Here is a 23,213-nt window from a genome sequence, read left to right on the forward strand (position 1 = left end):
TTCAGTAATGAAATGGAGAATGAAGGGACGACAGGACATTCTGTTCAGTAACCATGTCTGAAACCAAATTGGACATGTTGGAGCATTCCCTCCTCCCTGACCCTATCCTTGAGCTCATTTCTCTGTGCTAGCAGCCCCCTGCTCTCTTACTGTGCCATGGGGGTCAGCTCCAATACACCATTTTTTGCTAGATCTTAAATAACAAACCAATGGAAAACCTCTGCCATAGTTTTTGCAGTTAAATAGTGAATACTCTTTTTATTCAGAAGAATACATTTTTAATAGGTTTTCATGCACCAGTAAATCAGTACAGTGAGGAATTACAGGAGTGGGAAATCTCTCTTCAGGAAACCTCTCACCCTGGTAGAGCTCTCAGTTCCTAAAATCCCCTTGACCCATCTCGGGTGATTAGTGGCCAAGGAACAGTAGGTGGTGTGGACTCCGGGGGGGAACCAGTCAGATTTGAAGGTCTCTGAAGATAAAAAAAGAGGAGAGGAAAGCTCTTGTAAAGTAGGAGATGATTATATTGGGACTGGCTGCTCTACTGAAGTGCCCTGAGAGACTGATGAGGGAGAGTTGGTGTTGGTGCCCAGATCTCCTTCTTGATTACACTCTTCCAGGGCTATGGTCTGGTCTCTTCCATCTGTCTCTGAGCCCCTGTGTAGAGAAAGAAAAAAAAAAACAGGACTAAGAGAGAATACAGAGCCATCAACTTGAAAAAAGGCTGAGTTATGGGGCTCAGATGCTAGAGGAGCATTTGGATCATTGTTTTCACAGAAGCCCTGGGTTCATAGCAGGAGGCTGACATGAGGCAATTACCTGGTTCGGAGTCGAGGCCACTTCTTCCACTCTATGGCTAGCACCACCCCCAAAGCTACAACCACCACCACGATCAGGGTACTTCGGGCAATGTTCCCGACAGTGCACTCCTGAGCAGCAGGCCCTGTGATGATAAAAGAGCAGAAACCAATGCCAGAGAGTTTAGTGCACATGTGTTCCCCTTGCTCTCTTGCTGCCCCTTCATCTGGCCTCCACTGGGGTTCACTTGGGAAAGTATCCTTGTCACTATCTTTGAGTGAATCTGAGGTTCCACCTCCTTACCATCCCTAGGAGAAAAATGACCACACTTGAGGTCTCTGACTCTAAACCCCTCCCCTTCCATGTGTGACCTGCCTCCATGGAGACTGTCTCCGGGGTCCCAGGTGTGTCAGGCCAAAATCATGGAGGGATTATCATCTCACCTGCTGCCCCCACCAGCTCCAGAGTATCACTAGGCTCTGACCAGATGTCGGGGTAGGCCTGCAGACGGTAGCTGCAGCTATAGTTTCCAATGCCCTTTCCTTCTACATTATTGATGACAAAGTCTCCATCCTCTGAGAACTGTTGAGGTGCTTCTTCTCCATCATGTTCCAGGACAAATTCCACGCCTGGCAGGGGCCCTCTGCACTGAAGGGTGATGTCCTTCCCGAGCCTGAACACAGTGCTGGGCGAGGCTGATAAGGAGGGTTTAGGGGGCTTGTCTGCAACCAACCAAGATACAGAGTTAGAAATGGCCTCGAACCCAGCCCTTTACCAACTTAGGGATAACTACTAAAAAAACTACAAAAGCTAGAGTCTTACTGAAATCCCCAAGACCTTACCAGTCACCCAGATCTCCAGGGAGTCACTGTGACTAGAAGCTGCAAGGGGAGCAGAATCCAAATAATACACACAGCTGTACATCCCAGAATCTTCACTGCTCATTGCTGGCATCCAGAAGTCAGCCCTGTACCCGCTTGGCCTCTGTTGCTTTAAAGGCTCTTGAATACCCTTCTTCAACAGGACAAATGTTGAGTCTGCCAGTTCCCCCTGACATTGAAGAGTCATGTTTTCTCCAGGGGCCACCATGGGACCAGGTTGGGCTAATAGGCTGGGTTTGGGGAGCAAACCTAGAAGAAATGAACTCTTGGTTCATAGAGAGGTGGCCACTGACCAGGGCATCACCCCTGAAGTCTCAATAAAGAGAAGAGTTACTGCCTGCCTCTCCTTGAGTTCTTGGAAAACCATTTCCCGTGAACCATCTGCCAGCCCAATTCCCTCTTTTCTATACTCCCCTGCCCACTCCAGAGCATCTTCCCCTTACCTGTGACTATGAGTTCCAGGGTGTTGCTAGGCTGTATCTTGATGAGGCTGGTCCAGTCAGGGTGGTAGCAGCAGCTGTAACGACCTATGCTAGCACCAGATACGTTGGTGATGGGGAAGGCCCCATCATTACTGGTGGATCCCCAGAGCTGCACTGAAGTGGCTTCTACTTCTTTGTGGAGAATGTACCCTACTCCATGTACTGGCCCTTGGCACCAGAGAGTAACATTCTGCCCCACGGGAACCACAGAACTGGGCTCAGCAAACAACCGTGGCTTGGGGAATGTGTCTAGGAAGAGACCAAAGATGGAAAGTGGTGAGTATGCAAACTGATCACTGAATTCACCCTTTATCTTTCTCCTTCCAGACACAACCGTTCCCCTCCATGTCCTAGCCTAGCCTTCCAAGGGGGATTACCCTCCCTTACCCCTACTCCAGCTGCTTCTGTCCCAGTCCCATGTCTTGTCTGTCCTTACCAGTCACCCAGATCATAAGAGGCTTGCTGAGATATGATCCCCTGTTTGACATAGTGGTCTCATAGTAGACACAGCTGTAGTTCCCAGAGTCCTCTGGTCCAACAGTATGGAGGAGGAAGTCAGCCGAGTTCCCCGAGGCACTCCGGAACTGTAAGGGACCCGGGATTCCCTCCTGCAGGAGGGCAAACCTCATGCCCTGGAAAGCCCCTTGGCAACGCAGGGTCACATTCTTCCCAGGAAGAACCACGGGACCTGGCTGTGCCAGGAGAGTGGGTTTGGGGTAGAATTCTGAAATTAAAGAGAACACACATGAGAAAATCCTGCCTCAAACATACTGAGCATTGTTTTGTTTTTTTAGTGTTATTATAAGAAATGATATATGCTTATTGTAGAAAACTAGAAAATATAGGAAAAAAACTAATGAAGACAGTAAAATTCTATCACTCAAAGATGGCCATTTTTTGTACATGTTTCTGTATTACTTCCCATTTATTTTTGTACATGCCCATGTCATTTTAGCTATAAGTGTATCATTGGGCTTACTGTATACACAGTGGTGTAGTTTAGTATTTTTCACTTTATATTGTAAACATTTTCCTATGATGTTAAACAGCCTTTGAAAACTATCATTTGTAATGGCTGCATAATATGCAGTTGACACTTCAGGGTCTTTGCCCTTTCTCTGAGGGCCATCCAGCCCACCAATATCTGGTAGCCCAGCTAAAGAAAAAGTGGACCTTGGGCCTAAAGCTCAAGGCCAAGCTGCAAAAAGACTTCAGAAATAAGGCAACATGTGAAACATCCCCATCTGCCTCATTTCTTTCCCCAGAAGTGGATTATTTTCCTCCTTCTTTTCAACTTCCCATATAGTGATGATAATATAAGCATCTGCCTTATATGGACTGTTTACCACATCCAGGTACTGTCCTGAGCACATTCTTGGTGACTTTTAGAAAGGGCACCTCTTCCTCTCTCACTGACATCCCTCCTGCCCATTGTCCCAGGGACAGTACCACCTCTGCCTGCATTTCCCCAGTCCTGACCTGTCACCACGAGTTCCACGAGGTCACTGGGCTCCGACCAGATTGCAAAGTCGTAATAGCGGCAGCTGTAATTCCCTCCATCACCAATGCCCACCGAAATGATCAGAAAGTGCGCTGCACTGGCTCCCAGACTTGCCCAAGACCTGTCACTGGATGCTACTTCACTTCCATCTTTGTAAAGAATAAAGCTCATGTGCTGGTGGGGGGTGGAGCAATTGAAAGTCACCCGGGAACCAGGAGTGACCACAGGACTGGTCCATGTCTCAAAGAAGGGCTTGGGGTACATTTCTAGAAGGCAAAAAAACCAAACATAACCAAAACCAAATCAATAGAAAGCAAGCTAGATGATATAGCAAATATTGGTTCCAGAAAGCAGCTTGGCTTCCTGTAGTATTTCATTCAGAAAAAGGTGCATTTAAAAATCCAGGCAAAACCACTTTGCAGATAGAATTTTCACAGGGACCCCCCTCACCCCACCCCTCACCTCCTCAAGCCTACTCCTCACTGTCAGCAGACTGAGCAATGGAAGCTAGCTAAAAGACTGGGTAGTCACTGGGGCTCTGCTGATTCCCTGAGCCTCAGTTTGCCCATTGGGACAAGAAGGGGAAATGGTACCTGATCCACCTCCTTTGACTATTTGCTCTATAGCTAAATGAGATAATTGATATGAAAATAATTAGAAAAATTAAATCACCCTCCACAAACCCCAGCTATTAATAACGATTATGGCTATTAATATCGTGCAGCCAGAGGCCCTGGCACTCCCAGCGCCACGCCTGCCTGGCTCTAAGATTGGACACAGGCTCCTAGGACCAACAGCAAAGTTCGCTGTGGGGAAAGGAGCGTCTGACCTGGAGCTTTGCTTCCCCCCTCCTCCCTCACACACCCCTTTCAGCTCTACCTTTTATGACAAGCTCCAGGGGCTCACTAGGCTCGGACCACTTGAAGGGGCGCTTTTCAGTGTGAGTTCGGCAGCTATAATTGCCTTCGTCTTTATCCTCCATTCTCCGGATTGTAAAGAAGCCTTCTCTCCCAACGGCATCAAGTCGCTGGACGGGGTCCTGCATTCCCTCCTTGTACAGAGCAAACCCCATGCCTGCCAGCCATCCTTTGCAGCGGATTTGCAGTTCCTGACCCCGAATTGGGGGGGAAGCAGAAATGACAGGCTTGGGGAGGATATCTGGAAAACAAAACAGGGAAGACAAGGAGTCCGAAGTTAGGAGGTGCCCAGACGGGACACGAGCGGAGTCACTCGGTCAGCAAAACAGAGATCCATCCGGGCCGGGCCTTTGGCTCATCCTGTCAGTCTCCTCTCAACTCTCTTCCCCACCCCCTCCCCCATCTCAGTCCCCTCCTCTCCCACAGGCAGCAGAAGTCCCTTGGGCTCTGGATCTCTGAGCATTTCCCCATGCCTCGGAGCAGTGCTGGGGTCCCGGGGCACCAGGGATCATGCCGAGAGGACCCGCGGCCTCTTCTTACCTGTCCCCACCAGCTCAAGTGCCTCACTGGGCTCAGACACAGCCATCTCCTCCCAGGAATGGCAGTGGTAACTCCCGGTGTGAGCCTGGGTCAGGGCTCCAAGGGGGAAGGCAGCCCGGACCTGCTCTGAGGCCGGGCGAGTTGCGATCCACCCGGTGCCGTCTTTCAGCAACACAAACTCCTTAGTTGAACCAGAAGGGCTTCTGCACCAGAGGGTTAAGTTCTTCCACGGGGCCAGAGGGAAGTTGGTCTCTGCCCACAGCTCAGGCTTAGGGGTTGGCATGATTATTTCTAGGAACAGCAGAGTTAATGAAGCCATCCTCCCTCCCCTGCCCCTCCCCCTTTCCTTGCCCTTGAATCCCCCTCCCCAGATCACACTGCCCACCTCCCCTTTCAACCCCAATCCAAACTCTTTCCTCCCTTCTGCAGGTGCTGGGGAAAGAAGACGCTGATGTCTCAGCTGAGCCTCAGAAAAATGCAAAAGCTTGGGGGAAATTTTGCAGGCAGAAAAGCGGAGTTGGAGGCTGAATTTTGCCAGCAGCTTCAGCAAAGTGCCCCTTCCTGGCTGCCCTTCCCTCCCAACCAGTCACTCCCTGGCCACTGACACTGACACTGTAGTTATTTCGGATCTCCAGGGAGGAATGTCCCAGTCTGGAGCAGGAAAAACTCACCAGTCTCTTCTGTCAATACCCCAGTGCACAGTCCTGCAAAAGAAATTGCTGCCAGGGCTTTGCCCCCTCCCCCACGGGACTTCACCCCGGCCTTCTGCCCAGGCCCCTTCCCCACCCCCTTGTACTCACCAGAGCAGAGAAGAGCTGTGAGTATGAACAGCATGGTGACCCCTTGAGCTGTTCCCAGCAACCAGGCTTCTCTAGCAAGACCAGAAAAGAGATGAGAGGAGTTGCTGGGATTAGGGGGAGGGCGGAGAGAAGGGGCGGCAATTTATGTCATTGGCTTACTTACCACCCAATAGGGATTGGATATGGCCAGAATAATGGGATATCATCTTTTCTGACATTGATGACTTTTCTCTTTGAGGGCCTCACCACCTACAGACCTCTTGCTCTTTCATGACCCACGGGCCCCCGCCCCTCCCCCCTCCCCAGACAATATCAAATGTCAGCTCCCCAAGGCCCCTGATTAGGCCGTTGCTGGAATTGAGATGTCAGATGTGAAAATACCTTTGTAACTCCAGCTCTCAGAACCCCTGGAGCTCAGTGTGATCGGAAGCTCTGGGTGATGGGTGTGGGGCCAGAGGGAGAAATCTTGGGTGTTTCTCAGTCATCAAGTTTAAGTTTGGAAGCAGTGTTTATTATGGCACTATTGGTCCTCCAACCGACCTGCCTCACCCGCCTTTGTTGTGGAAGGGTTACCTAGGCAGCAACAGTGGGATCTCCCTACCCCCACCCCGATCATGACTAGAAATGTGCAGCAGCTTCAGGTCCTGTAGATTCAGATCCTATAGATTTAGCTTATATTAAGCCAAAATCTACCTGACAATTTTGACTTAGAAAACACTGACCTTCCTTCCTGGTCAGGACAACATGCTTTTCAAACTGTCTTCTCCGATATCTGGTTTCTGAACTCATTCTTTGATGCAGTGGTCCTGGGCTGGGGTGGGGGGCACTTGAAGCTACATTTTTTTCTAATGCCTGGCTTGAAGGCTACCACAGTGTATGTGGAACTCAGAACAGATTCTGTGAACCAGACCCCCACTGAAATGTTGGGAAAGCTCAAAAGGGGTAGTGGTTTTGCAGAAGGTTTAGGTGGCTCCCTTCCCATTACCCAAGCACTCTGTCCCTCAGATCTCAGAGGAGAACACAGACACACACAATCATAGTCATCATCCATTGTGTATTGAATACTCCCAGGCACACAAAGGCCTCTGCTCATGGTGGGGGAGGGGTACAGCCAGGATCAGAGAGTGGGGGAAAGTGGCATTCAGGAGCAGAAGCCCCCACCAAGCTAGGAGCTGTCATTTCTCATTTTTGGGCAGAATAGCCTGAGCACAAGGATATAGGGATAAGGGAGAGAAGGGGATGACCCAGGAGACACAAAATTATAAAAGTAAACAGCAGGAGAACCTGTTTGACTTGACACTTTATGGATCAGGGGAAGCAGTCTGATTCTCTGACCCAATCCATTCTCTCATCAGTTGCCCACCCAGGCTAAGGCTCTATTCTCAGAAGGCTCTGGACAGTGGTTGGGGGCCGAGTGGCAGAGACACTGGCTTCCATAGCAGCAAGGATGCACTACATGGCTTGCTGGCCCTTGAGAGCTGAGGTAAGAATGAATAGTTGGGATGGGAGTTGGATAACATCCTGAGAGACAGGACAGTGTCGCTTCTTACAAAAAAAGTTCAGATGAAGTTAATGTGGAAGACATCAATCATCTGTGAGAGGCAAGGCGGCTTGGGAGGGAGATTTGGGTACCCTCCTCGGGGGGATCAGTGAATGAGGTTCTGAGGACTTCTTCAAGCCTCTGAGAAATACACATTTCTCTACCCTCTGGTAGGGGAGCTGACCCCTCCATGAAATGAAAGAGAAATGGCTAGAATGAGAAAGCCTTGTATCTTCATCCCTGAAGGTGGAGGATACAAAGGGTGTGCCCATGGGGCTTGTCTCAACTGGAGCACACCCCATTCCTGAACCTCTGGGGAGCCTAAACTCAGCTAGATTTAGGAGCAGGGCATTGGGATAAGACAGTTACCTGATTCTGAGTCTCCGACACTTCCACCTTATCCACAGCACTACGAACAGCAAGGCCACAAGCTGAATGACTAGAAACAACCTGATGGTTTCATTCAGAACGTGATTCCAGGTGAGAAAGCCTGTGACCAGAGAAGACCAGAAACAGGGACCTTGATGGGGACAGGGACAGATAAACACATTCATGGGGGAAAGGGGAATCTGGTTACTGCAGGTAAAGGGAAGTTGAAGCAAAAGTGACCTTTTACATGAAGAAAGGGACCCCTGAAAGTATCGTGCTCACTGCCTTTGAGTGATTGTGAGACTACCCCAGGAGAAAGATGCCCAAACCAGCCCCCGACTACCCTTTCCATATCCTGCTGGGCATTGCTCTGGGATCCCAGGGGTATCATGGCCAAAGTCATGGTGCGGGAACCTCTATGAAGTTTTCCTCTCACCTGCTGGCCCCATCAGCTTCAGAGGCTCACTGCGATGTGACCAGATGTTAGGGTGTGCCTCTATGCGATAGCTGCAACTGTAGGTCCCTGCGCCTTTCCCTTCAACATTACTGATGATGAAGTCTCCATCCACTGAGAATTTTTGGGATGTTGCTCTTTCTTCCCATTCCAGACAAAATTCAAGAACTGGATGAGGTACTCGGCACTGAAGGGTGATGGCTTTTCCTAGCTTGAACACGGTGCTGGGCCAGGCTGACAGGGAGGGTTTGGGGGGCTTATCTGCAACCAATCCAGAGACCAGAGTTAGAACAAGTGACTTTGAACTCATTGCCTCCTCTCAACAAATGTTTCTCATCTCCTTATTTGGGCTTCTCTTTTTTTCCGCTCTACTAGATCAGTGGCTTCAAAATTTGTGCATCAGAATTCCTTGGCCCATTACTTGATCCTCTAAAGACGTCTAGGCTCCTACCTTCAATCAGAAACTTAACAATACCTGTAGGTTTCCCTGGGTCTTAAGGAAACTAAGTTTTCGAGGAGTCCCATCGGGGCTTGTCCATGCCTAGAGGTAAGGTTTGAGTAACAATACTGGGAGAGAAGTTCCCTAAAGTTTTGGAGAAAACCACCCTCCTAGTCTGGTTTTCTTTGGCTCGTAAATCCAAAAGGGTACAGGGACACTAGCTCCTTCTAATAACACTGGAATGAAGATCAAAATAAAGAATAGTTGTTAGCACTTGCCTACAACCACAAGCTCCACAGTGTTGTGTGATGTCATTCTGATGGAGGTCTTCCAGGAGAGGAGATAGTGGCAGCTATAGATGCCAGCATCACTAGAGGTCACATTGTTGAGGAAGAATGACGTGTCATCATAGATACTGGTGGTATCCAAGAGTTGAAGTGGTTTGTCTTCTCCTTTCTTATAGAGTGCAAGCCCCACTCCATCCACTGGCCCTCGACACCACAGACTCACATTCTGACCCATTTGGACCACAGGACTGGGCTGAGCAAGTAGCCAGGTCTTGGGGAAAGTGTCTAGGATGAGACCCAAAATATCAAAGGCTAATAAGTCTGACTTACCCCTCCCACTAGTTAAGATTCTTTTCCTTTTCCTCCAGTCCACCCTTGGCAAATCCCACCCTAAGCCCAGTTATACAAATTCTGCTCCTTCCCCCACCATTAACCCTGACTGCATGATGAAGCTTTCCAGTGGGCCCAAAGAGAGCCGAACACCCTTACCCCCAACATAGGTCCCAAAGTACCCCCCTCTCTTACCAGTTACCCAGATTTTCAGGATATCACTGAGGAGTGAACCCCTGTATGATCCATCATAGTAAAAACAGAGGTAATGGCCAGCATCGTGGATTTTCAATGCCCGGAAGAAGAAATATGCCTCATTTTTTATTGGCCTCTTGAGGTAAAAGGACTTCTCCAAGTCTTCAAGCCTTATTAATGCAAAGGTCATTCCATAGATTGGCCCTTGGCACCTGAAATTAAGGCTTTCTCCCGGTGCCATGATGGGCCCAGGGTAGGCTGTCAGAGTTGGTTTGGGATAGAGTCCTAAAAAGCGAAGAGACCCTGAGTTAGAAGTAGGGTGATTCTTCCTCATCACATTCTGGTTTTATTTTCCTACTTTCTTTAGAAAGCAAGTGGTAGCTGAAGTTTACCTTCTGCTCTCTCACTCTTCCCTGAATCTCTGCCTCTTCTAGAAGGTAACCAAGGGGAAGTTCACTTCCACTACTTCCCTCTCACCAGACTCTATCACTGCACTGAGCTCTAACTATGTATAGGGGTATGTCTCAGTGGAGTGTCTACATTGTAATTCCCTGTATCTTTAGGCCTCTGAAATGCCAAATGTAGTTCTTCCAATCACCCAAGAAACCAAACTTCTGAAAATTACTTTGATTCCTTCTTCATAAAGCATGAATGTTACTGCAGTATTAAGGATGGCTTTTGAACACATTCAGTTCACAGAAAACCCTACTTCCCAGAGGAGACTGAAAGAGGCCAGTAAGTCGGGATTGGCCAGTAAGTCTGCAAACCAAAGAAACATTTGTTAATGGGGCCACACCCTCATTTTCATGTATTGTTTCTCCAAAGAGATTAAACTACAAAACAGAAGGTAAACCTCACTCCCAAAGCACTCCTTCTTACCCACCCCAATCCCAGGTAGGCCCACCCACCCATCATTGGAAGGATCAGCTCTATCATAGGTTCATTAAACATTTAGGACACCTCAGGCATCATGGAGGTCTAGGGGTATACAGGTAAAGGAGACAGACACAGTCCCTGTTCGCTAAGTGCTCAGGGCCTAGTGGGGGACACCTGCGAACAGGTAACTGCAGAAGTGTGTGTTAGTGGCATCTATACCAGAAGGACATTCGTACAACAAGCATCCATAACACGCAGTTCAAACAGACAGGCTTTTGTTCTTTGATCCTCAATAAAAAGCTATACTAATAAAATTAGTATCTACCATTTATTGAGAACTTATATGCCAGGCACTGTACACATATTATGTTAGGCAAATCCTCACAACAACCCTGTGAGGTAGGTATTACGATTATACCAATTTTGCAAATGAGAAAACTGAGGCAGAGAGAGGCATCATACAGTGGATCAGGTAGATACTGTTATCCCATTTTAGAGTGGGGGAAACCGAAACACAGAGTTGAAGTAACTTGCTCAATATCACACAGGGAGGTGGTGTCAGAGGTGGAACTAGAAACTAGGATTAAAACTTCTAAGTCCAGGGTATTTTCTGTAGCACCACAGCTTTCCCCAAGCCTATTTAACTTGATGAAGGAACTAAAGCAAGTGTGGCCAATTCTGTCTAGAAGCATCTGGGCTATGGGGTGGAGGAGTTGGGGGTGGGGTGTGTGTCTAACATTAGGCGTTTGAAAGAACCTTCTACTGTGTTTAAAGCTTGGTACTGCCTTACTGGATCTGTATATACAAGACTAAATTCATTTATAAAACCATTTCTGAAATATGAACTATCACTTTCCTTGTCATTTTTTGTTTCTTTTTATTGCCAGCACAAGCAATTCACTCTGTTTTCCACACTTAAAAATAAAAATCACAAATAGAATAAAAATACATTTAAATAAAAAAAATCAGTTTCCATGACTGCAGTGGCAGTGCCTGGCACATATTAAGTGCTCAATAAACATTAGCTGAATGAATGAATGAACACATGATTTTCAACAAATAGAGAACAACAAAGCTGTGATGAGCTGAAGCTGCTGGACATTTGGCTGGACTCACTCACTAGCCAAGTGATTGGCTCCCAGACAGCTGCCTCCTAGCATGTGTGATTCTCATTTGCATCTCAGTAAAATATCAAATGACTCTAGCTCATGGGCCTTGCAGAGAACTGGGCAAGGAAAGTCATATCAGAAACCCTGGCTCATCCAACCATGATCCCGGGGACAATGATCATCAGACCCCAGCAGCCATAGCCACACCCACCTGCCACAATCAGCTTCAGGGGGTTGCTGGGCTCTGACCACAGGGTAGGGAGCATCTGGATATGAGTGCGGCAGATGTAAACCCCTTCACTCTCAGGTGTCATGTTGGCAATGGAGAATATGGCCACTCTCCCAGTTGGGACTTGGTAATCCACGGGTTCCGCATATCCCTCTTTGAACAGCATGAATACCAAATCCTGCAGCCAGCCATGGCAGAGTATGTTAACATTACATCCAGGAAGAGGGGAGGTCTCAGTCTGGATCCAGAAGATGGGCTTGGGCAGCTGGCCTAGAAGGAGAGAATGAACTAGAATTCAGGTAGAGCAAGGGTAGTGCAGCTCAGGGAGTGCAGAGAGCTCTACTTAAACGAGTCTTCCTGGTGTGATCCTTATTTGTCACCCCTCTTTCCCCATCTAGAGTATCCCCTAGGTTGAGGAGCTTGCCCTCTAGATCCATTCCAGAGTCTGCAGCCTCACTCTGCATTACCTATAGAGATGACACACTTATTTATCAACTGTGGAATATCTGTATTATACATGCAAGCGCTTGAGGCAAATGAATGAATTAAACAAACCCTGCTCTGGGAAGGCAAGTTTGAGTCCTAGGAGTTGGAGTTTATTCTTGATTATCTCTCTCTGTCTTCTTACCTGGTGCCTCCAACTCTAAAACTTTACTGGGCTCTGACCAGCCTGTCTCCTTCCAGTAGCAGCACCTGTAAAGACCTGTATTTGCCTGAGTAAGGGCACCGATGGGGAATGAAACTTGGAAGGTCTTTCGGGAAGGGCGGATCCAGGTCATCTGTGTCTTATCCTTCAGCAACAAGAACTTGCTTGAAATCTGAGAGGGGCTTTTGCACCAGAGTGTGATGTTCTCCCAAGGGGCCTGGGGGTAGTTGGACTCTATCCATAGCTCCGGTTGAGATGGCATCACTGCTGTCATTTCCAAAGAAAACAAAGATGTCAGCGGTTCCAATCCTCTCCCTCCCATAACATGCCCCCTGCAATGTCCCCTTTAAATTAGCCCCAACCCTCCCCATTCCTCCTTTTGTCTTTCCTTTGGGACAGGGTTGTGTGCTTTTATGGGGGGGGGGGAGGGTGGGATAGGGACCGTAGGACATTGTTTTAAGGAATTCAAGTGAGTTGGAGAACAAAGTGCAAAAGACAAAGTCTTTACTATTTTGTGGGAAACCAAGTCATGAAGTGACCGGTCCTGATTCCTAACAAGCTGAGTCTGGAAACTGCCCTTGGCATCTCAAGGCAGTTATGTCCGGGGCCATGGAGGGGCAATGTCTTGCAGCCTTCAGGAAGGAAGGTAGTTGATGTGGCAGGACTCACTTACCCATTGGTGTCACACCCAGACTCAGTCCTGAAAAGAGAGATTATGGTAAAGGAGAGTCCCTTGTTGTCCCAATCACCCTCAAACCTCAGTATTCTCCATTCCCTCCCCAAGGGGCCCACTCACAGGGGTGCCTATGACAGGGTCACTTGCCCCGCCATGCCTTCCTTGTACTCACCAGCACAAAAGAGTAAGAGAGTGAACGTCCGCAGCATGGTGGCCCCTTCCCCTGGCCTGCCGAGGGTCATGGAGCCTCCTGAGTCTTAAAGGGCTTTGCCCCTCAGAAGGCGGTGAGATCTAAAAGCAGAAGCATTTTTACTCAGGGGACTGCTCCTTCTCCTGAAAGTTTAGTTTGGATCACTAAATTGCACCTGAACACCTACCTTCCACTCCCCCACAGGCATGCAAGGTTACCAGCTACTTGTTCTCTTTGTCCCCTTTCCCCACTTCCCCCTTCTTCCACTCAAGGTCTTTGCTGGTATATCTACCATATCAGATTTATTGAAATGTGTTTGTCCCCAGGGTATGAGAGGCCCAGAGTGTACCTAATCCAGGCCAGCAGAAACCCTAAGGCATGAGGGGGATGGGAGGTGTAGAGTCAACTTTTCCGGATTCTTTACTCATATGTATATTTTTTGTCAGAGTCCTCCAACAACCTAACAAAGGAAGAGTCCTACATCCCCATTTTGCTGGCTAGGAAACTGAGGCTTATGCAAGAGATATAATTTGCCCAAAGTCAAAAGATATTAAATATCAGAGCCAAAATTCAGATCCATGTTGAACTCCAATGCCTATGCTCTAAAACCAGAAATTAAACTTTCAGAGGTAGCCCTCGCCCCCTTTCTCACCCTCCCTCACTTCTACTGTCTCATCCCATCCAGGCTTTCCCTTCTGTAGAATGCTTCAGATTTAGTATTATTTTCATTATTATTTCGTATCTCCTGTCCAAAGCTCAAAACCTCCATTTCAAGTAGGTATTGGAGAATCAAATTACTTGAACTAATTTATATAAAATGTAAATGATTCATTGGCGCCCCGAAACTTATAAACATTTTTGTTCACTGCCCCTAAGGAAAAAAAAAAGAATTTCAGGGAATGTGGCAAAAATATTTGAGTTCAGGGAGGCTTTCTTATTTTCTTGAAAATCACTATTGACCACAGGCTCTACATGTCCATAAGTAGACCCCTTATGCTTTTCTGTCTCTCCTACCCTACCCACCCTGGGCCCAGAGTATCCTTTGGCCAAAGAAAGATGTATGCTCATCACACAAACTCAGGATGACTCTCTTCTATCACCTCTCTACTTAGGGTCTGAGGTTGTGTCTGACCCTAGCTGTTTAATTCTATTTCAAAAGAGTGGGATAAAGGCAGCTCCCAGAGCAGAAACGGGTGCTTTTGCTTCCCCAAACTGATCCTGATATCAAAGCTTCTAATTTGCTCCAGGACTAGGAGGGATGAAGGAGCAGGAAAAAGGGGGAAGATTCAAACATCTGGGCTGTAGGGAGCAGGTGGACAGTCAGAGATCCAAGGAAGAACAGTTTCCCTTTGCATTTCTTACTTTGCATCGAAGGATGCTCAAATTACCTTTTTTGAACTTTTCTTATCTAATATCTAGCTAGCCTTGTTGTGTTGAATCTGAGATAATACTGGAACAGTGCTAGGCACATAGTGAATATTTCTTTAAAACTGGCTATTTTTCTTCCCAAAGGGGACATTAACCTGGCATAGGACCCTAAAGATGCTATTTCCATCTTAGCTCCCACAGACTCCCAGGCCCGGGCCCAGTCTTGGTGACACCCTGTTGCTTTGTTCCCCTGAGGCTTTGGGCCAGTTTACTGGGGGGGGGGGGGGGGGGGGGACTTCAGGTTTTACTGCCAAGGGAAAGCTTTAACTGGGATTCCACCCAGGAAGGCCAACTGAGATTCCAGTCCTGCCAGGTGGACCCCTAAACCAGGGTTTCACTTCCTGGGGGCTTGAGGGGAATAAGGGAAGCTGGGCTTCTCAGCGTGGCTGACCCCTCCTCCACCTCCTGAGGAAACTCTACCGTTTATATCCAGCCAAAAGGAATCTTCTGTCCAGGGAACGAGGGAAGGAGTTGAGGGCTTCGGGTTAATTGGCCACGCCCATTTTTGACCTTTCACACTACCCCCTCACCCCAACACTCCCCCACCCCCATCTTCGGCAGTCTAGCCTTTTCTCCCTCCCCTTCTACTCCACCCCAAGCACTTCACACACCCTTAGGCAGCGCCGCAGTGCTTTTGAGGGTGAAAGACCCGAAATGTCTAATGGCTCGCCCCCTGCAAGGCTTTGAGGGTTCCAGGAATCAAAGGGTTTGGGCTCGGCGGGATGCCGGGTACGTGTTCCGCTAGAGGTTTTGAGGGAAGACTGCGAAGGAAAAGGGAAGATATCTGAGTGCCCAGAGATTCTCAGCGAGGCATGGCTGGGAGCCGGGGAGGGAAGGCGAAAAGGAGCGCTGAGGGGGTGAGGGGAGGAAAGACTTGGGAGCCTTAAGTTTACAGCAATTAATTACTTCAGGGAAATTATTTCGGGGTTTTGTTTAGGATCTGATGGGCAGTATTTAATCTTCAGCCACTGGACTGTGCGCGCATTTGCAGGTACTTACGGTAGTTGAAGGCCCGCTCCGCTGTTGGAGATTCTCCAGTGAGCTCCTCCTGATGCTGCAAACTGCCCGGCGAGAGAAGAGCGGTCTAAGGACAGCCTCTCAGTCTCGGGGCCCCGCCTCCCTCTCTCCCCCGCCCTCCCAGCCGCTCCGACCTCCTCCCCTCCCTCCGCCCGGCTCTGGGAGTCCACCTAGACCAACTCTCTAACACCTGCAGTCCTCCGGCGGCCGGGATTTCCACGCCCCTCCCCAGCTCCCGCCTCTCTCTCCATTCCCTGCAGAGGTTGCCGGAGCCCGATTCAGGCCCCTACCCCCTCGCTAATCGCTGAGTTTCATTGGGTCATTGTATTCAGGAGAGGAGAAGGCCAGCTCTGAAGTCGGGCAAAGCTGTCGATCCCTTCTCTCCAGCTCCCCAATGCCTTTAAAGGGATCTCAGATCTTCCTTTCACACCCCCACTGAAGCGTAAACACCGCCACCAAGGCTTAAGTGCCTACTATGTGCCTCTGCGGCCTTGGGCATCTATTATTTCTAATCTTCATAGCAGCCCCTAAAAGATGTGCTTGCTACTTCCCTCAATTTTACAGAGGAGGAAACAATCTCAGAGAGGATTGAGTGACTTGGACAGCCTTCGAAGTCCAGCACGGGATAAAAGCCCAGGCGAAACATATTAATACAAATTTGGGTTTCAGTCTGGTTCTGCTATTCAAGAGCTGAGTGACCTCAAGAAAATGTGTTACACTTTCTGAGTCTCAGTTTCCCCATCTGCAAAATCAAACAAAAGCAGTTACTTCACAGGGCTTGGGTGGGAGAGTGCAGGTAAAGCTTGCAGCACAGTAGGCCTGCTACAGTGTAGGTGCTGCTCTTGCCCCGTCTACTACCACTAATAATACTACTATTAATCTGTACAGCTGTCCATGAATGCCCCAGAGAAAGAGGATTTCAGTGATGCAGACAATTCATAAATTTAATTGATCATCAACAACCTTTTCAAATGATGATGTGTGAATAAGGCGCTAACCAAAGCTCCTGACATATACTATATGCTGGGATTAAAGTAGAGATTTCAGAGATCAATGGATTGTTGTAAGAAAATGACACGGTTTTCTTTGTACAAGTTTTACATTCATAGAAGATTAAAACTTACCTAAAGAAAAAATACTGTAATTTGAGAACCAACTACATAAAAATAAAGCAACATCTGTTTTAATAGGAAAACTGAATGTCATATCTTCAGGGGATATCAGTTGTGGCTTCTGGCCATCCTCTGTTCCTACATACCATTATTAAGTATTGATTAGAATAGAATAGCCGGAAAAAAAAAGAATAGAATAGCCATATCAATATAAATAGGTATTTTGGGGACAAGTTATCTAACCTCTCTAGGCCTTCATTTTCTTATTTGTAAAATAGGGATAATAATTGTACTTAATATCACACAGACTTTTGGGTAGGACTGAATGGAGCCCCCGCCCCCCCGTAAACTGCTACATACTGACTAGGACACAGCAGTCAACCATCCATTAATTCAACACATTTTTGTTGAGTATTTTCTTTGTGCCAGGCATTGTTCCAGATGCTGACAATACAGAAAGAATAGCAATTTCTGCCCTTAAGGAGTTTGTAGGCTGAGGGTAAACAGTGATAGAGAACAAGTAGAAGACAGTCAAGGAAGGAGGTGCCATGGGAATCAGAGGGTTGCAACAGGAACGTCCAGCAAGTAAGGCATGGAGAACAGCAAGCCATTTACTGTTGTTGTTTAGTCGCTAAGTCGTGTCCAACTCTTTTGCAACCCCCATGAACTGTAGCCCACCAGGCTCCTCTGTCCATGGGATTTCCCAGGCAAGAATACTGGAGTGGGTTGCCATTTCCTTCTCCAGGGGATCTTCCCAACCCAGGGATTGAACCTGCATCTCCTGCATTGGCAAGCAGATTCTTTACCACTGAGCCACCTACTGTGTGGCTAAACCAGGGCGGTGGGAATAGAGAAGGAGGCCACCCACTTCAGTGTTCTTGTCTGGAGAATTCCATGGACAGAGGAGCCTGGTGAGCTGCAGTCCATGGGATCACAAAGAGTCGGACATGACTGAGTGACTAACATTTCATTTTTCATTTCGTTATCTGTCAGGGTGGAAATATTCATGTCTATTTTTGAAAGATTTGTCTAGAAATCACTATGATAGGGTTCCCCTGGTCGCTCAGTGGTAAAGAATCAGCCTGCCAATGCTGAGATACAGGAGACACAGGTTCCATCCTTGATCTGGGCAAATCCCACATGCCATGGAGCTACTGAGCTCCTGCACCACAATGAGCCTGTGCTCTGGAGCCTGGGAACCGCAACTACTGAAGCCTGCGCGCTCTAGAGCCCATGTGCCACAAGAGGAGCATGTTCACTGCGACAGGAGAGGAGCCCCTCCTCGACGCAACTAGAGAAAAGCCCACGCAGTAACAATGACCCAGCACATCCCCCAAAAGAGAAAGAAATCACTGTGAATGTATCAGGTACAAGTGTCTTATAAATATGAACTCATTTTATCTCAATCTCAACACTAGGGATTAGTTAGTGCTATCAGTCCCATTTTACAGATGAAGAAGCTGAAACACAGATCCATTAACAAATTGCCCAAGGCCAACACAGCCAGCAACTGGAAGAGCTAGAATTCACATCCAGGTAATCTGTATATACAATTGCATGGTTCCATGTTTTTCGTTGTTGTTGTTGTTGTTGAGTCACTCAGTCATGTCCCACTCTTTTGTGACCCCATAGACTGCAGCCTGCCAGGCTCCTCCATCCATGGGGATTCTCCAGGCAAGGATACTGGAGTAGACTGCCATTTCTTTCTCCATTTTTAAAAATTGCTTACTTTATTGATTTTAATATATCTGTTAAAAGGGATTTTATTTAGAAAATAATTCAAAATTCTTTTATGCAAAGTAACTGAACAACTTCTCAGTTCCTTCATTCTTTTATAAAAATGAGGTATAATTGATAAGGGTTTTCCAGGTGGCGCTAGTGGCAAAGACCCCACCTGTTAATGCAGGAGACCCAAGAGATGCAGGTTTGACACCTGGGTCATAAAGATCCCCTGGCATGGCAACCCACTCCAGTATTCTTGCCTGGAGAATCCATGGACAGTGGAGCCTGTCAGGCTACAGTCCATAAGATCACAAAGAGTCAGACATGACTGACACGACTTAGCATACATGCATGCACACATAATTGATAAACAACATTATATTAGTTTCAGGTATACAACATGATTCAATATTTGTATATATTGCAAAATTTTCTTAAACACTACAATGCTACCTCTGCTTTGGAAGCTTGGAATGATAAAGGTAAAAAAAAATTTTTTTAATTTAAAATAAAGTTGACATATAATCCTGCAATCCCACTTCTGGGCTCATATCTGCAGGAAATTTTAATTAAAAAAAGATACATGCACCCCAATGTTCATTGAAGCACTATTTATAATAGCCAAGACATGGAAGCAACCTAAATGTCCATCAACAGATGAATGGATAAAGAAGATATGGTATATATACACAATGGAATGTTACTCAACCATAAAAGAGAATGAAACAATGTTGTACCCGGATCGCGGAATCCCACCAAACACCACAGGAGCCGCGGATCGATGCAAATGCAGTGAGGAACTTTACAGTGAGGAACTTTATTACAAGCTCGAGCAGGGACTCTCTTCACACAACGGCGAAGGAGCCCCGAGTGAAAGCGGCGAATCTTTTTTATACTGTATAGCAGGGGAAGCGGGAAGGGAAGCTTAAGGGGATTGGTTAATTCTTCAACTAAGGATGTCTTGTTAGCTACTGATTGGTGGGTTAGAGTAAGGGGGGAGGGACTTTCCTGTCCTCCCCTGATTGGCTCGTTGAGTTTCTTTCTCTCCTCGGGAGGGGGTTTTACTCAAAATGGCGGTGCTATCCTAAAATGGAGTCGTTTGGGTTTCACATTTCACAATGATGCCATTTGTAGCAACATGAATTTGTAGCAATCATGTCAAGTAAAATAAGTCAGACAGAGAAAAACAAATATGTGATATTGCTTATATATGGAATTAGAAAAAGATACAAAGGTACTTATTTACAAAACAGAGACCCACAGACATAGAAAACAAACTTACGGTTCCCAAAGAGGAAAGGTGTGGGGGAGGGGTAAATTAGGAGTTTGGGAGTTAATATATACACACTACTATATATAAAATAGGTAAACAGCAAGGACCTACTGTATAGCACAGGGAACTATACTCAATATGTTGTAATATATTCATGAAAGAATCTTTCATATATGTAAATATATATATCTCATTTAATCACTGTGCCATACACCTGAAACTAACACATTTTAAATCAACTACATACTTCAGTAAAAAACTTTTAATTTAAAAAACAGATGTGAATGTACTTGAAGTGAAAGTCACTCCATCGTGTCCGACTCTTTGCAGCCCCATAGACTGTAGCCCACCAGTTACAGTCTGTCCATGGAATTCTCCAGGTAACAATATTGAAGTGGACAGCCATTTCCCTCTCCAGGGGAACTTCCCAGCCCAGGTCTCTTGCATTGCAGGCAGATTCTTTACCGTCTGAGCCACCAGGGAAGTGAAACAGAAAAGCACCAATCAAATGCTCTGTTAATAATGTAGTAAAGAAAGCAGTGAGAATATTTTCCTGCTCTCTGCAAGTCCTTAGGCTGAAGCTTGTTGGCCACCTGATGCGGAGAGCTGACTCATTTGAGAAGACCCTGATGCTGGGAAAGATTGAGGACAGGAGGACAAAGGGATGACAGAGGATGAGATGGTTGGATGGCATTACCGACTCAATGGACATGGGTTTGGATAGACTCCGGGAGTTGGTGATGGACAGGGAGGTCCGGCGTGCTGCGGTTCATGGGGTGGGAAAGAGTCGGACACGACTGAGCGACTGAACTGAACTGAATTAAATGAGATTTTTTAAGCTAAATTTGTGTTATGGTAGTCCAACCAGGGGAAGCCCAGGGCAAAGGAGCACTGGCCTCCTCCCAGTGATGTGCTGGCACCAGCTACAGTTGAATGTGTGCATCTCATCTTAACCCAGGGTTTAGTAATATCATGGCTTAAAATTGGCCATGGCCAGAGAATTTACACCAACGAACAGGCAACTGCTACAAATCAGGGCTTTTTTCCCCATCAGAAAGCTGTTTGCTAAACATCCACTAGCAAACTGCTTCCAGTTTTAAATTTTAGGACAGTGATTCTCAGTGGTAAACAGGAACTACCAAAAATCTTGGTGATTTTCATACTCTCGAGAATTATGCTCATTATAAAGAATTCCTTGTCCCCCCTACTTTACTGCTGTGGAAAGCCACCTTGGGGGTGGGTCACATTTCTAGAGTATTTGGTGCATTCAAGAGGTGCCAATATGTTTTAGCACCCTTCCCACTTCCCAATAGTAGCTCAGACGGTCAAGCATCCTCCTGCAATGCAGGAGACCGGGTTCAATCCCTAGGTCAGGAAGATCCCCTGGAGAAGGGAAATGGCAACCCATTCCAATATTCTTGCCTGGAGAATTTCATGGACAGAGGAGCCTGGCAGGCTAGTCCATGGGGTTGCAAAGAGTCGGATACGACTGAGCGACTAACACACACCACTTCCCAGTAAGTCTAAGCTGGTAGAATGGGTACATGGAGTAGGCAAATAAGGAAGGGAGGTAGTACTAAGCCAGTGGTGCTCTGGAACAGTGAGAAAGCCCAACTGGACCAATTAGATTCCAACAGCAAGACCTGGGGTGTAGGGGCAGAACTTTGGAGGTGGGAAATACCTTCTCTGAGAGGTAAAAAGAGAAGCTGGGGCCCACTCACGGAGCTTGAGTTTCAACATATCCTTTGTCCAGGATTTCAATCACTAAGGGCACAGTTTGGGGCATTAAGTCACTCCCTGAAGCTATAACTGAGGGTATTTTCAGGACTGTGAAGGAAGATTCCTAGAATAAATCAGATGCAAGTGATGAACCAGAACTGAAACTTATTTAATCAAAAGATTCATGGTGAGCCATAAGGCATGGAGACCTGCATGATCAGGCTTCTAAATGCCTGTCATAAAGCAAATCAACAGTGTGATTGCCTAGGTGAATATAACTTAAGGTTAATGGGTGGAGAGAAAAAAAAAGATGTTTTGTGGTGTTCTCATCTAGCAGGACCACAAGGTTCTGTTTGACCTATATACCATTTACCAGAAAGGTAAACTATTGCCCCACTGTCCCCATATAATAATTCTCCTAGCATCACAAGATGCCTTTTGTTTATATAAGAAACAATGAGAAGAAAACCTATGTATGTGCTTGTATGTTGTGTGCATCTGCATACATGGGGGTGAGGGTTCTGGTATAGACTTATAAAATGAAGGGAACCTCTGAGAGTGGGCTGCAAAGTGTCTCATTGTCTGCTTTTCATATCCTGGATGAAGTTGATGGCCCCAGAAGGAAGGAGGTGGGCTCAGTCCCACTGCCTTGGTGGGCAGGCAGAGTGGCTTCAATGAGCAGTTTAGGTCTGACACAGGCAGGATGCTTTAAAGTGCCAGCGCCAGGAAAGTTTGTTTTTCTGCTTCGGAGTCTGACTTGCCTCCAGTGTATCTAAATTGTAGGGATTTGAGGTGGGGGGTGGGTTGGAGTTTGAGGAGAAAAAGGGAGGTAATGTCAGTCGGGAACTTTTAATCAGTTGTCCAAAGGAAAGTAAAGAAGTCAACAAATGGGTTCTTTTAGCTCCCTTTATTGTATGATTAACTAATTATATAATTAAAGTTAAATGGAGACATCTAAACTGCAAGAGCAATACAAATTAGCAGTTTAAAAACACATCACTTCAACATCACCCACTGTTTACAATCTGTTTCTTAAAATGTCAGTTTATAGGCAGTCATTTCAATGTACATGCATCTCTCTGAGTTTTATTTGTTTCGTGATCTGAAATATGGTCAAATTTTCTGAAAGATCCAAGTACCCTTGACAGAGGGTGGGGGAAAATTTTCTTCTCTGAACAAGTCTGTTAATTTTATGTAGGTTATTACTTTCACATTCACAACAAAATTATTTTTTCTTATTTTAGCTATCATATTCCAATATCTCCCTATCCCACTCACCACTAATTATCTTGCTGTGTTCATAGCCTCTCTCCCATGTATCCCTCCTGTCTCCCTTTCATTTCTTTTTTACTTTTTCTTTTCTCTTTCTCATGCAGAATATAGATATATACAGACATAGATGTACATATACACTCTTAGTAACAAATGTCAATATTGCATTTGTACATCATTTTCCCTAATTCCCTTGGCAAAAATGCAATTAATCATAAAACTAAGATCTGCATTTTTTTTAAGAAACAGCTTTGTAAATCAGTTTAGTCACTTATCTCCAGAAGCACCCTCTCCCTGGGCTGCAGCTGTCTGCAGTAAAGCCAGGAGTTTTGGAATATTGCTGACAAAATGCCTTGAAGTCATCTTGATTGTCAGAGATTTTTCTCTCATCTTTGAATACAAAAGATATGG

The 23,213-nt window shown here is 46.5% G+C and overlaps 1 protein-coding gene across 2 annotated transcripts; it reads right to left on the reverse strand.

Moving 5' to 3' along the window:
* Positions 1–235: 235 nt before the first annotated feature.
* On the reverse strand, positions 236–19,343 carry IGSF1 (immunoglobulin superfamily member 1). 2 transcript variants are annotated; one of them, XM_020889731.2, is made up of 21 exons: positions 19,276–19,343; positions 15,687–15,748; positions 13,242–13,360; positions 13,067–13,093; positions 12,376–12,660; positions 11,730–12,017; positions 9,534–9,818; positions 9,000–9,293; positions 8,265–8,543; positions 7,829–7,949; positions 5,920–5,990; positions 5,791–5,823; positions 5,120–5,410; positions 4,542–4,820; positions 3,641–3,928; positions 2,598–2,885; positions 2,123–2,410; positions 1,641–1,928; positions 1,242–1,520; positions 820–943; positions 236–657 (listed from the first exon to the last, which is right to left on the reverse strand). In XM_020889731.2, exons 3-21 carry the CDS (start codon positions 13,309–13,311, stop codon positions 522–524), a joined length of 4,014 nt encoding a protein of 1,337 aa, XP_020745390.1. In that variant the 5' UTR covers positions 13,312–13,360; positions 15,687–15,748; positions 19,276–19,343; the 3' UTR covers positions 236–521. The 2 variants fall into 2 exon arrangements, with proteins under 2 accessions (XP_020745390.1, XP_020745389.1); XM_020889730.2 differs by having other exon boundaries at positions 5,791–5,838.
* Between the last annotated feature and the right edge of the window lie 3,870 nt (positions 19,344–23,213).

The sequence above is a fragment of the Odocoileus virginianus genome, unplaced genomic scaffold (assembly GCF_023699985.2).
Source record: "Odocoileus virginianus isolate 20LAN1187 ecotype Illinois unplaced genomic scaffold, Ovbor_1.2 Unplaced_Scaffold_2, whole genome shotgun sequence".
Taxonomy (NCBI): Eukaryota; Metazoa; Chordata; class Mammalia; order Artiodactyla; family Cervidae; genus Odocoileus; species Odocoileus virginianus.